This window comes from Lithobates pipiens, unplaced genomic scaffold, assembly GCF_037356315.1.
Source record: "Lithobates pipiens isolate NorthernLeopardFrog02 unplaced genomic scaffold, aLitPip1_a1.2 Scaffold_51, whole genome shotgun sequence".
NCBI lineage: Eukaryota > Metazoa > Chordata > Amphibia > Anura > Ranidae > Lithobates > Lithobates pipiens.
In genome coordinates this window covers 316052-329602 of record NW_027507874.1, presented here as the reverse complement: position 1 = coordinate 329602, position 13551 = coordinate 316052, and the positions used below count along the sequence as shown (strand labels likewise).

Here is a 13551-nt window from a genome sequence, read left to right as displayed (position 1 = left end):
GTCTTGTATTATATTGATAGTTTGTATGTACAACATTTTTTGTTTAGTAAAAGCACATTAATACACCACAGAGGTCTAAGCCTCCTTGCTTCTAACACAAAGTGGTTTTAATAGGTGTAAAGCAAAAACACCACTTCCCGTTCTTCTATCTCCTATCTATGGCCAACTTAACAGTGCAAAATAAGCAATGAAAGAGCTGGTTGTGGTATTTGTTTAAAAGGGACACAGACAGAATCTAAAACTCTATTGTACTTATCGGTGATCATGACATGACATAAGAGTTAAACAATAACCTTTGAATACTGTGATTTTTTCTGCTCTCATTGTATTTTCCCCGATTGCTTTTTTGCATCTCTAGCTGAAAAAACCCCCCCAAAAAAACAGGACACCTGCTTTCCAAATACTACTGTGCTAAATACGTATCCAATAAAACCAAAAAAAGTGATACGAGCTATTTCAGCCTTCGTAAACAAAAACAACTGTGATTTCATACCGTGCTGAAACATTAAAAAAGAAAAAATGTGTAATCAAATGACTATCAAGTGAAAGTAATATCAACAAAAAAGTCCAATAATCTACCACAGATTAGTAATACCCACATAAAGTGCTGGCAATTCTTCTATGCAACAAACGTGATGGTGTGGAAAACATATGGCTAATGTTTCCAGTACAATTTTCTTGTGGTGCATCCAACGTATTGGAGCCTTCATGGACTGTGCCGTTTCCTTGGACATCCGCTTGTCTTGCTGTTTTTGACTACATGTTATGGGTGTCAAATTCGTCTGGTGAGTAGAACATTTGCCTAGAAGTTGGTGGAAGGAGATGCATATATGTTTTCCACACCGTCACGTTTGATGCATAGAAGAATTAGCAGCACTTTATGTGGGTCTTCCTAATCGGCGGTGGATTATTGGACTATTTTGTTTATATTACATTCACTTGATATTCATTTGATTAAACATTTTTTCTTTTTTTAATGTTTCAGCACGGTATAAAGTCACAGTTGTTTTTCTTTACATATTGAGGCTTTGAGCCTTACTACCTGCTGCTTTGTTTATACACTTTTATTAATATTTTTATATTCTGTGATTGCACTGTATATTCATTTGTTTACACTCCAGTGTGCGCATGTAGAAGGGGTTTCTGAGATGCCCCTTTTTCTCTCTATTTCAGCCTTTGTAATAAGAATATAACTGCTGAATACAGAAAAAAATAAAAATCAGCATAAAAGAATAAAACCCATAATTCTGTAATTTGCATGGCCAATTAGGCAAAAAATGGTGTGGTGCTGGTTTAGCTTGGCCTTTTTTTCAACGTAACACTGCTAAAAAGCAAAAAGCATGCACAATGTGAATATGTGGTTACCAGTGTCAATTACTTGGTGTAATTCAAAATTGTCCAATTCCTCAAAGTGAAAAGCGGATGACCATCTATGTAAATTATTTGATGTGCAACAAGCCACTCTCTTTCAGTAAGCAGTTTCCCACACTGAATGCATTTATAGCTTCTCTACCATGTGAGTTCTCTGATGTTCGAGAAGACTGGCCTTCCGGGTAAAACTCTTCCCACATACCAAACATGAGTACGGCTTGACCCCCGTGTGAGTCCTCTGGTGTATCATAAGATGGTCCCTCCGGGTAAAACATTTCCCACACTCCGTACATGAAAATGGTTTCTCCCCAGTGTGGGTTCTCTGATGTTTAATAAGAGTCGAATTAAGAGAAAAACATCTCCCGCATTCAGAACACGAGAATGGCTTCTCGCCTGTGTGGACTATCTTGTGTCTGTTAAGAGTCGAATTAAAAGAAAAACTCTTCCCGCATTCAGAACACGAATATGGCTTCACCCCCGTGTGCGTTCTCTCATGTAAGGGAAGATATCCTACCTGAGTAAAACATTTCCCACATACAGAACATGAATATGGCTTCTCTGCCGTGTGAGGCATCTGCTGAGACATGGATCCTGCCCTCTGGGTAAAACGATGCCCATCTATGGAACACAGAAATGGTTCACCCCCTCTTTGATCTGTATGATGGCCGACAGAAGGCAAATGATCAGAAAAACTCCTCCTATATGCAACAGGATTTGATGACAAATCTGTACTGTAAGGTATTGAATGGCGGTGTGCAATAATGGGGTTTTCTTCTGAGGAGTCGTATGTAACGCCATTTACCATTTCTGGAGAGATCATTTGAGGTTTCTCTGTATTATTCACTTGATCTTGTTGTCCTGGAAGTAAAGATGTATGATTTTAAACTCATAAATAAATATTAATCATATAGTAAAGGATGGACAAAACATTATAGGCTCATTCACATGGACACTCAACCCTGTGCAGCATGCAGAGCTGTTTGTGTTACCTTTGTTTAACTACCGCTGAACTGTATGCAGGCAGCCCATATAGAGTGAATAGGTATGAATTGGCTGTACAGACTCACCTGTACAACTGAAATTGACAGGTAAGCAGGGATGGGTCCATGAACCCAGACAAACAGGCTTTGCATTGGAGTTTGTGCACCCATCCCTGCGTACCCATCACACTCAGCTGTCCGGGAGGGTCTGTACAGTCAGTGGGTTATGTTCAATTTATATGGGCTACCCGTATGCAGCTTGGCATAATAACAATTATCTCTGCTCGCTTTATGGAGCTAAGCTCATATGCAAATTAATTCTACGGTTATTTAAAGTGTCAGGACCTGGATCACCTGCTGGTGGCACTGTGGTTCTCGGAGCAGAAGGTTGTAGTTCTGGTGTCCGCTAGCAGGTGTCTCACAGTAGCCAGCAGATCCCAGTAATCAGTCTCCATCTGGGAGGGTATTTAGTTCCTACTCCACTGCTCCCTCATGCTTCATGGTTTTGTCTTGCTTGCTGTTGGAGCCTGAATCCTGTCTGATCCTGCTTGTCTTGTGCCTGTACCTTGTACCCTGCTCCCTCATGTCTGCTCCCGGTGCTCTTGATCCCAGTCCTGGTTTTCCCATTCCTTCCATCTCTGGTATTACCCTGTTTTTATGTGTTTCGCATTTATTGTATATACAGTAGTTAGATACTAGTTAGGCTGTTACTTGGGTTGTTTGTTAGACATTGTCAGTAGGTTATGATTCACTTGTTTTTTCTTGTTTGCTGTGTATTTTGGTTGGGTTTTGTTTCACTGTTAATAAACTTGCTTAACCACTTCCCGCCTGCGCTATGTAGCCAAAAGACGGCTACATAGCAGGCCTAATTGCCGGGAGGGCATCAATAGACGTTCTCCCATGCATTAGCTGCCTGCGGGGCATCCGCTGCGCACTCTGTGATCACCGAGTCAATGAGATTCGGCTGATCACGTGATGTAAACAGAAGATCGGTAATCGCCATTTTTTTCTCCTCATGCTGACAGGGTGAGGAGAAAAAAAAGCCGATCATCGGCTTCTGTCAAAGGGACATCAGTACTGAACAGGGACAGCCAAGGCCACCTCATCTGTGCCCACCAGTGCCTCCTGCCTGTGCCCACTAGTGCCACCTGGCAGTGCATATCAGTGCCACCAATTAGTACCCACCAGTGCCACCTACCAGTGCCAGCTATCAATGCCCATCAGTAGTGCCCATCAGTGCCTCATCATCAGTGCCACCTATCAGTGTCACCCATCAGTGCCACCTATAAATGCCCTTCAGTGCCACTTATCAATGCCCTTCAGTGCCACCTATCAATGCCCTTCAGTGCCATCCATCTGTACCACCTCTCAGTGCCACCTATTAATGCCCACTAGTGCCACCTCATCAGCGCCCACCAGTGCTACCTATCAGTTTCCATCAGTGTCACCTTAGCAGTGCAGCCTATCAGTGCCCAGCAGTGTAGCCTCATCAGTGCACATCAATGAAGGAGAAATATTACCTGTTTGCAAAATTTTATAACAAACTATGAAACTATTTTGTTTTTATTTCAAAATTTTCAGGCTTTTTATTTAGCAAAAAATAACAAACACAGCAGTGATTAAATATCACCAAAAGAAAGCTCTATTTGTGGGGAAAAAAATAAATAATTTTTTTTTATTTGGGTACAATGTTGCACGACCGCGCAATTGTCATTCAAAATGTGACAGCGCGGAAAGCTGACAATTGGTCTTGTCAGGAAGGGGGTTTAAGTGCCCTGTAAGCATGTGGTAAATCAGTTTGGTCCCAGTTTCCTAAGTGTAGCCACGCAGATCTGGCCATCCCTGCAGTTGGTATCTCTGGGCATAAATAATATTGGGGCATGGCATGGCTCTTCAATTGGATTGGATCTTCCACTGAATCCCACCATGATTACTAAGATGATTAAACTTAATTTATTTTCAGTGTACTTGTGTACATTCATGAAGGCTTAAGAGCTCAATCTGCTGAATTAATATACTAATGTATGACATAGTAAAAAAAATGACTACTATTTTTTTTACAGCCTAAGAACAATATGTAAAGATTTTTCTCACCTGTACCGATCACAATAGGGATTTCCTCTTCTTCAATTTTGACAAAATCTATGCTTCCTTCTTCCTCCTCAACTTTGACATCTCTCTGAGTTTCTCTGGTGTCTCCAGGGTCTGTGAATGAAGTTATTTGGAGATAGATATATATATATATATGAGTGAAGCCCCCTTTACTGAGATGGATGAGAGACCCCTGAGAGTGTATTGGGGGAGATTGATCACATCTCTTGGCTGGTAACACACAATAACATGATGGGACCCTGTGAAAAAGTAATGTTTGGATAACGAAACACATCAGAACGTGGCCGGATGATATCACATTAGGCGGAACCGGAAGTCGGCCATCTTGGTATGGTATCTGATGTAAAAGCTTATCCTTAAGGGGGTAATGCATGTAATAAAAAGGCTATTGTTTCTACAGTATATATGAGTGACACAAAATGTATGAGAGATTCCAGAGTGTGTGTGGGAGGAGACTGGTCACAACACAATGACACGATGTAAGGAGGAGAGCCGGAGACATGTTTCTTATAAATGTGAAAACAGCCTGGGACAATGCACATAAACGCCTCGATGAATTTAACTTCACATCAGAGGTTTCCCCATCACATCAAAGGTTCCCCCATCACACCAGAGGTCCCCTCTTCACATCAGAGGTTCCCCCATCACACCAGAGGTCCCCTCTTCATATCAGAGGCTCCCCCATCACATGATGAGAGGTCGGTCCCCTCTTTACATCAGAGGTGCCCCTTCATGTCACAGGCCCCCCATCACATCAGAGGCCCCTCTATACATGAAAGCCCCAATCACATCAGAGTTGTCCCTACACATAAGAGGCTCACTCTACATCAAAACCAAACAGTCCCCTCTATACATGAATGCTCAATCGCATTAGAGTTGCCCATCTACATCAAAGGCTCACTCTACATCAGTACCCCCATCACATCAGAGTTCTCCCAACACCAAACAGTCCCCTCTATACATCTGAGGCCCCTCTGTACATGAAAGCCCCCATCACATCAGAGTTGCCCCTACACATCAGATTCTCCCTCTATATGAGTCCTCCCAATCACATCAGAATTCTTCCAACACCAAACAGTCTGACCATCACACCAGAGTCCCCCCAATCACATAGTCTCCCCATCACAGTCCCTCCCACCCAATCACATAGTTCCTCCTTCACATCAAAGTCCTAACTTATGACTCTAACAGAGCAGAAGAGAGCAGGAGGTGGAAAAAGTCTGCAGCAGGTGGACATCCATGTTGTCCTAAAAGTTGGGGTCAGCCCTGCATCCTCTTTTCCCTGGATCAGAGTCATGTATTGCCATTGTATGGATGAGCTGTCTGCCATTACCATAGCAATGAACTATACTGTGCGTCCTCGCCCTAGAGCATCATCAGTTGTTTTGGTACATGGGGCCAGCCTGTCTGCACCAAGGCAACTCATGATGCTGATCCAGGTCAAACTGGGTCCCGTGCTATGCAGTACCCTGGTTGAGAGATGCTGGTCTACTGACAGAGGAGGGAGGAGAAGAAGAGATTGTTGTAGTGACTGAAAAAGAAGAATCTGGCACTCTTATTACTTATTACTCACCTGGGCTGACCTCTGGAGGGATCTCCTCCTCCTTACATGGCTCATCGTCCTTCACATATATCACATCTTCATCTATATCTTGAGTTTTATATTCAGTTAGGCATCCTTCCTACATAACCAACAAAAAAAAAATGCCATCCAGATTCCTGGGCTGGGTTTTGACACCAGCTACATTTTCTCCAATTAAAATTCATCTACCTGATAGTTCTGTGGGAACTTGTGATGTTCCTGTGTGGAGTCCCGGGAATACAGAGGACGGGGACATCTCTCTGGGGGATTTCTGTTACTGGATCCGTCTGTAGGAAACACACACTGACTGAATACATTGTTTCTATGTCTTTATATCTGAGGATGCGTGTATCTAGGGGGATCCTCAATAGACAGTCTTCTCTTACCTGGTGATGTGAGGGGCAGCCGGTTCTCCATCATATCATTCTCAGAGAGATCCTTTTGTCCTTCTAGATACTCCCATCCCTCCATGGAGAAATAGACAGAGCCGTCCTGACACTTTATAGGAACCTGACACACACAATGATACAGTCACCATCCAGACACATCCCTTGTCTGTTACTGGATAATGTCCAAAAATTCCCGACACCGCTCACCTCTCCTGTCAGCAGCTCAATGATCTCGCTGGTGACCTCTTGAACCTTCTTGTTCTTTCTCAGGGAGTGAGATGGAGGCTGTACACTAGTGTGTTGGGACTTCATCAAGTTTGATGCCACTAAGCCATCAGAAAATTTGAAAGCCACATAATTCTATATTGAAAACAAAAATACAAAATAATGGCACCACCCAAACTGGAGTAAACATTCTCAATGAATTAACCACTTGACCTCCAGAAGGTTTTACCCCCTTCATGACTAGAGTATTTTTTCACTGTTCAGCACTGCACTACTCTAACTGGGAGTCCTAATAGATGATAGGCTCAGCAATGGCAAGCTGCTGCTAACAAAGCAAACAGAATATTGGCATTAAAAAGGGGATTAATTCCCGAGATAAAACGATAATTCTCCCGCTCTACAAGACTCTGGTCCGGCCGCACCTGGAGTATGCTGTCCAGTTCTGGGCACCAGTCCTCAGGAAGGATGTACTGGAAATGGAGCGAGTACAAAGAAGGGCAACAAAGCTAATAAAGGATCTGGAGGATATTAGTTATGAGGAAAGGTTGTGAGTACTGAACTTATTCTCTCTGGAGAAGAGACGCTTGAGAGGGGATATGATTTCAATATACAAATACCATACTGGTGACCCCACAATAAGGATAAAACTTTTTTTGCAGAAGGGAGTTTAACAAGACTTGTGGCCACTCATTAAAATTAGAAGAAAAGAGTTTTAAGCTTAAACTACGTAGAGGGTCCTTTGCTGTAAAAGAGGCAAGGATGTGGAATTCCCTTCCACAGGCGGTGGTCTCAGCAGGGAGCATCAATAGTTTCAAGAAACTATTAGGTAAGCACCTGAACGACCGCAACATATAGGCATATAGAATGTAATACTGACATATAATCACACACATAGGTTGGACTTGATGGACTATTTTTAACGTCACCTATGTAACTGCTTGGTCATGCAACGCAGTACCCAAATTAAATTTAAGCTGATGTCATGTGACCCTCCCAGAATCCTCCTCACATTTCCGGTCAGGTCTGTGTTTTATTAATAGAGATAAGAGTGATGTCATGTGACCTCCCAGAACCCTCCTCACCTCTCCGGTCAGCAGGTGGATGATCTCCAGGGTGAGATTTAATATCCTCTTGGTCATGTGACTCCGGTCCGTCTCCATCCTCAGTCAGTTGGCTTTCTTACAGGTGTTTCCTCATAAACTATATTTAGATTCAGTTAGGTCACACTGGCTGTACAGGAAAATAAAATAAAATACAATAATTATGGGTAGACAGAGTAAGATTAAGAGAAATAGAAACATTGGCAACTACATAGTCTAGATTGGTTTTCTTTAGTTAAGTCTTGGGAAAGCCTTAAACTGACTTTTAACCCTTTCATGACTAAGCCTATTTTTAACATTTGTGTTTACAAGTTAAAATCCGTGATTTTTGCTAGAAAATTACTTAGAACCCCCAAACATTATATATTTTTTTTAGCAGAGAATCTAGAGAATAAAATGGAGATTGTTGCAATATTTTATGTCACACGGTAATTGTGCAGCGGTGTTTTAAATGCAACTTTTTGGGAAAAGGGACACTTTCATGAATAATAAAAAAAAAAGAAACAGTAAAGTTAGCCCAATTTTTTATTATAATCTGAAAGATGATGTTACGCCAAGTAAATAGATACCAAACATGTCAAGCTGTATAATTACACGCACTCGTTGAATATCGACAAAATACGGTACCTAAAAATCTCCATAGGTGACACTTTAAATTTTTTTACGGTTACCAGATTAGAGTTACAGAGGATTGCAATGTAAACATCCCTTGTGACAGTAATAGGTGGTGGTAATAGGTACTCTTTATGGAGGGATCAAGGGTCTAAAAGACCTCAAATCCCTCCTTTGCACTTCAAAGTATTCAGATCGCCTTTTTCGGTGATTCTGAATACTATATATATTTTTTTTAACCGGCGCCATTGGCAGCCAAGTAAACGGGAAGTGACGTCATGACGTTGCTTCCGTGTTTACAAGTAGGAGACTGGAATGAAGCCGCCTACGGCTTCATTTCAGTCTGACCCTAGCCACCAGAAGCAGCGGTTTGTTGATCGGGGCTCCCGATGGAACAGGAGCCCAGGTAAGAGCGGCGGGAGGCGGCGGCGTCCCCTCCCGCTCCTCCGGTATAACAGCCGAGTGGCTTTTAGCCGCATCAGTTGTTATCACTGGAAAGCCGATCATCGCGGTATAACCCCCGAAAGCCAAGTACACACATCTGCAAGGGGTTGGTCTGACCATATTTTGCCATACCTTGTCCCCCCCCCCCCCCCCCCCATCAACATGTCATGACTGGGCCTCTGTATTTTTCTAGACCAGGGATCTCCAAACATTTTAAACAAAGAGCCAGTTTATTGTCCTTCACTTTGGGGTGGGGGGGGGGGGGGGGGTCATTGGGAGCAAAGATCCCAATGTCAGTGGGAAACAAAATACCCCATTGTTTCTTTCTGTGGGAGTATTTGTGCCTTACCATTGGTGTCAGTGGGTGGGATTGTGCCCCATTGTTGGTGTCAGTGGGAGAAATTGTGCCCGATCATTGATTGCATTGAGCCCCATTATTGGTGTCATTGGGAGGAATAGTGCCCCTTCATTGGTGTCAGTGGGGGGCAATTATGCCCCATTGTTGGGGTCAGTGGATGAAATAGTACCCCAAGGGCCACATAAAAGCAAGCAAAAGGCCACAGTTTGGAGACCACTGCTCTATATAATGCAGGCAGATCATGGCTGGTAGGGAGGGGCCAGCATGGCGCTGTTCATAGCTTACTGATAACATCCCAGCACCCTGCCTCAGTACTCCTCTTAAGATCTCTCAACTCCAAGTATGCAGTGGGATCGGCTTATGATATCAACAGTGACAACACAGTCACTGTGCTGGGGGGGGGGGGGGGGGGGGCACAACACAAACAAAGGATGCCAGCTGTGCGTATCTAGAAAAATGAGACAACAATTTGATGCAGTGTGCAGCATATGGTCTGAACACTGAGTCTCATCAGACCACAGGACATGGTTCCAGTAATCCATGTCCTGCTTGTCTTCAGCAAATTGTTTGCGGGCTTTCTTTTGCATCATCTTTAGAAGAGGCTTCCTTCTGGGACGACAGCCATGCAGACCAATTTGATGCAGTGTGCGGTGTATGGTCTGAGCACTGACAGGCTGACCCCCCACCCCTTCAAACCCTGCAGCAATGCTGACAGCACTCATACGTCTATTTCCCAAAGACAACCCCTGGATATGACGCTGAGCACATGCACTCAACTTCTTTGGTCGACCATGGCGAAGTCTGTTGCGAGTGGAACCTGTTCTTGTTAAACCTCTGTACGGTCTTGCCCACCATGCTGCAGCTCAGTTTCATGGTCTTGGCAATCTTCTTTTAGTCTAGGCCATCTTTATGTAGAGCAACATTTTTTTTCAGATGCTTAGAGAATTCTTTGCCATGAGTTGCCATGTTAAACTTCCAGTGACCAGTATGAGAGAGTGAGAGCGATAACACAAAATTGAACACACCTTCTCCCCATTCACACCTGAGACCTTGTAACACATGACACCGGGGGGAGAAAATTGGGCCCAATTTGGACATTTTCACTTAGGGGTGTACTCACTTCTTTTGCCAGTGGTTTAGACATTAACCACTTGCCTACAGGGCACTCACACCCCCTTGCTGCCCAGGCCATTTTTCTGATTTCAGCACTGTCACACTTTGAATGACAATTGCGTGGTCATGCTACACTGTACCCAAACAATATTTATCATTTTCTTCACACAAATAGAGCTTTCTCTTGGTGGTATTTAATCACTGCTGGGTTTTTTATTTAAAAAAAAAAGACCAACATTTTTGAAAAAAAAAGTTTTTTTACTTAGTTTCTGTCAATACCTTTTGTAACGTTTCTCCTTCACTGATGTGCGCTGATGGGCACTAATAGGCTAAACTGGTGGACATTGATGAGGTGGCACTTATGTGCACTGGTGAGGTGGCACTTATGAGGAGCCATTAATATGCTGCACTTATGGGCACTGATAGGTGCCACTGATGGGCACTGTTAGGTGGCCCTGATGGGCACTAATATGTGACACTGGTGGGCACTGATAGGTGGCACAGATAAGCTGTACTGATGGGTGGCACTGATGGGCATTGATCAACAGCAGTGATGGGCAGAACAGATAGGCAGCACCGATAGCCAGCAATGACTGGCATCACTAATGGGCACTGAATGGTGGCACTTGTTGGCAATGTGGGTACTGATTGCTGCCACTGGCGGGCACTGATCGGTGACACTGGTGGGCACTGATGATCAGTGCCCTGATTACATACCTAGCTGTCCCCTGTGAGGAAATGCCGCCAATCGACTCTCCTCTCCTCACACTCTGTTACTGGCATCTCTGCGTTTACATGTGATCAGCTGTGATTGGACACAGCCGATCACATGGTTCTAGCAACACGGCGCGGAAGCGGCCGTTTTAAAATGCCATCATATGACAGTGTCCCAAAACAAGACCCGCAGCGCCCCACCGTCAATTGACAACTAGTTAAAGGAGAAGTCCAGCCTGAGCACTCCTGTGACCCATTTTCAGTGGAGATCGGTCCGAAGTCCCCTCTCCGCTGCAATCAGTCAAGGCAGCACGTCATCGCGACTTCAGAAGTCTGGATTTGCCAGCTGCCATGACTGATGGCTGTCTCAGCGAGTCGCTGAGATGGCTGCTCCCCGCCCCTCCACAGCTTAGCGCTTCAGTGAGCGTAGAAAAACAGAGCAGGAGAGATGCTGATTGACAGTCAGCAGCTCTCCACTAGGGGAGGAATGTGAACCGAGTCATCGGCAGTGTTCAGTGGCTCGATTCTCACTCACCTTCTATAGCCCCCCACCCCCAGATAAAATGATACTGATGAGCAGCTCCCTTGTTTTCCAGTGCCCCTCAGCCAGCAGAGACGCAGCCAAAATATCTCTGCAGAGTGATGACACATTGGGGCCATGAGGCCATGGCCTGTCACGACCATGGGAGGTTTCAGCTCAGACCAGGGAAAGGGATATCACCGCTCCAGGTAGATGAAATTGGAATGAACCTCTCCTCTAGTTTAGAAGCCACAGGTGCTGGCAATGCATGTAGCAATGAAATTGAGAAAAATTCTGGACAGCCGCACTCCAAAAAGTAGCCTTTATTCATCAAGAAAAATCAAAAATACAAGCCACAGCAGAACGGACAGAAGGGCTGACGCGTTTCACACTATCAAACAGTGCTTAATCATAGCTCTGATTTTTTGGAGTAGTCCTTGTTAACCCGTTCTCTTTCCATTGACTAATTTTAGGATGATGGTACCTACCCCTACCCCTTATATAATATTAAGTGAGGCAATACATACTATAGCTCTGATTAAGCGCTGTTAGATAGTGTGAAAAGCGTCAGATCTTCTATCTGTTCTGCTGTGGCTTGTATTTTTGATTTTTCTTGACAAATAAAGGCTACTTTTTGGAGTGTGGCTGTCCAGAATGTTTCTCAATTTCATTTCAGCTCAGACCACCTCCTGTAACGGCGTGCACCTACCCACTGTGTCACTCCTAAGCCACTTATCAGCCATAAATCTCCTCTGTAATTATAGTTATCTACCATAGGGGTCTTTAACCACTTCAATACACCCTTCCTGCCCAGGCCAATTTTCAGCTTTCAGCCCTGTCACACTTTGAATGACAATTACGCGGTCATGCAACACTGTACATATATGACATTTTTTCATATTTTTCCCCCACAAATAGAGCTTGCTTTTGGTGGTATTTGATCATCATTGGCTTGTTTATTTTTTTGCACTACAAATAAAAATAAAAAAAAAAAAACAAAAAAAAGTTTTTCTTTGTTTCTGTTATAAAATGTTGTTGTTTTCTCCTTCACTGATGAGGCAGCACTGACGGGCACTGATAGGTGGCACTGATGAGGAGTCAATGACAGGCATTACTGATGGACACTGACTGGCATTACTAATGGGTACTAATTGGCATCTTTTATGGGAATTGACTGGCATATAATGTGGGTACAGGTGGGCACTGATTGGCATATAGGTGGGCATCACTGATAGGACACTGATGGGCATTTTTGATGGATCTGCACTGATAATCAATGCGCTGATTATCAGTGCAGACCCCCCTGTCAGGACAGCAGCCGCCTTTTCAGCGCGAATGGAGGAAAGACGATAAACATCACTTCTCAGTTACCACTGTGATCAGCTGTGATTGGACACAGCTGATCACATGATAAAGAGCCTACCTCAGACGCTCTTTACCTAGATTGGAGATGCGGCACGTCAGATCGACACAGCACCGATCGCTGCGGGAGCGGCTTATCCTGCTGGATGTCATATGACGTCCAGTCAGGATAATGGAACCACTTTCCGGCCATCATTCTGCTATATGGTGGGCGGGAAGTGGTTAAACTACGGCCCTCCAGTTGTTCAAGAACTACAATTCCCATCATCCCTGGTCATGTCTGTAAACGTCAGAGTTTTACAATGCCTCATGGGACCTGTAGTTTTGCAACAGCTGAAGGGCCGTAGTTTGGGGTTCCTTGACTACAGAAACCCCAAAAACATCAGAGGAGACTAATCCCCCACTTCAAAACCAGCTGACCCCTGACTATAGAGGGCACATGAGCCCACAGACAGTGCTAGGACCCCCCTTCTCCCATAATAAGAAGCTATTATTACCTCCTCCTTACCTGGATACACACTCCATAGATACCAGGATTCCAACAGGAGTGAAGCTCCTCCCCGGGCTACAACAAAATGGCCGCTGGAGTTCACAATGGCCAATACCTTGATTCCCATACAAGCTAATTCTACCTAGTTTCCCGTAGTATTTATGAGTTCATCCTATTTA

At 44.1% G+C, this 13551-nt stretch overlaps 1 protein-coding gene across 1 annotated transcript; it reads right to left on the bottom strand.

The window, feature by feature from the left end:
• Positions 1–960: 960 nt before the first annotated feature.
• Positions 961–13526, bottom strand: LOC143957055 (uncharacterized). The gene is given in 9 exon segments (XM_077467193.1): positions 961–1504; positions 1506–2229; positions 4446–4556; positions 6037–6145; positions 6235–6332; positions 6432–6555; positions 6642–6794; positions 7742–7889; positions 13391–13526. Coding segments are annotated over 8 exon segments (1527 nt in total). The 5' UTR covers positions 7820–7889; positions 13391–13526; the 3' UTR covers positions 961–1374.
• Between the last annotated feature and the right edge of the window lie 25 nt (positions 13527–13551).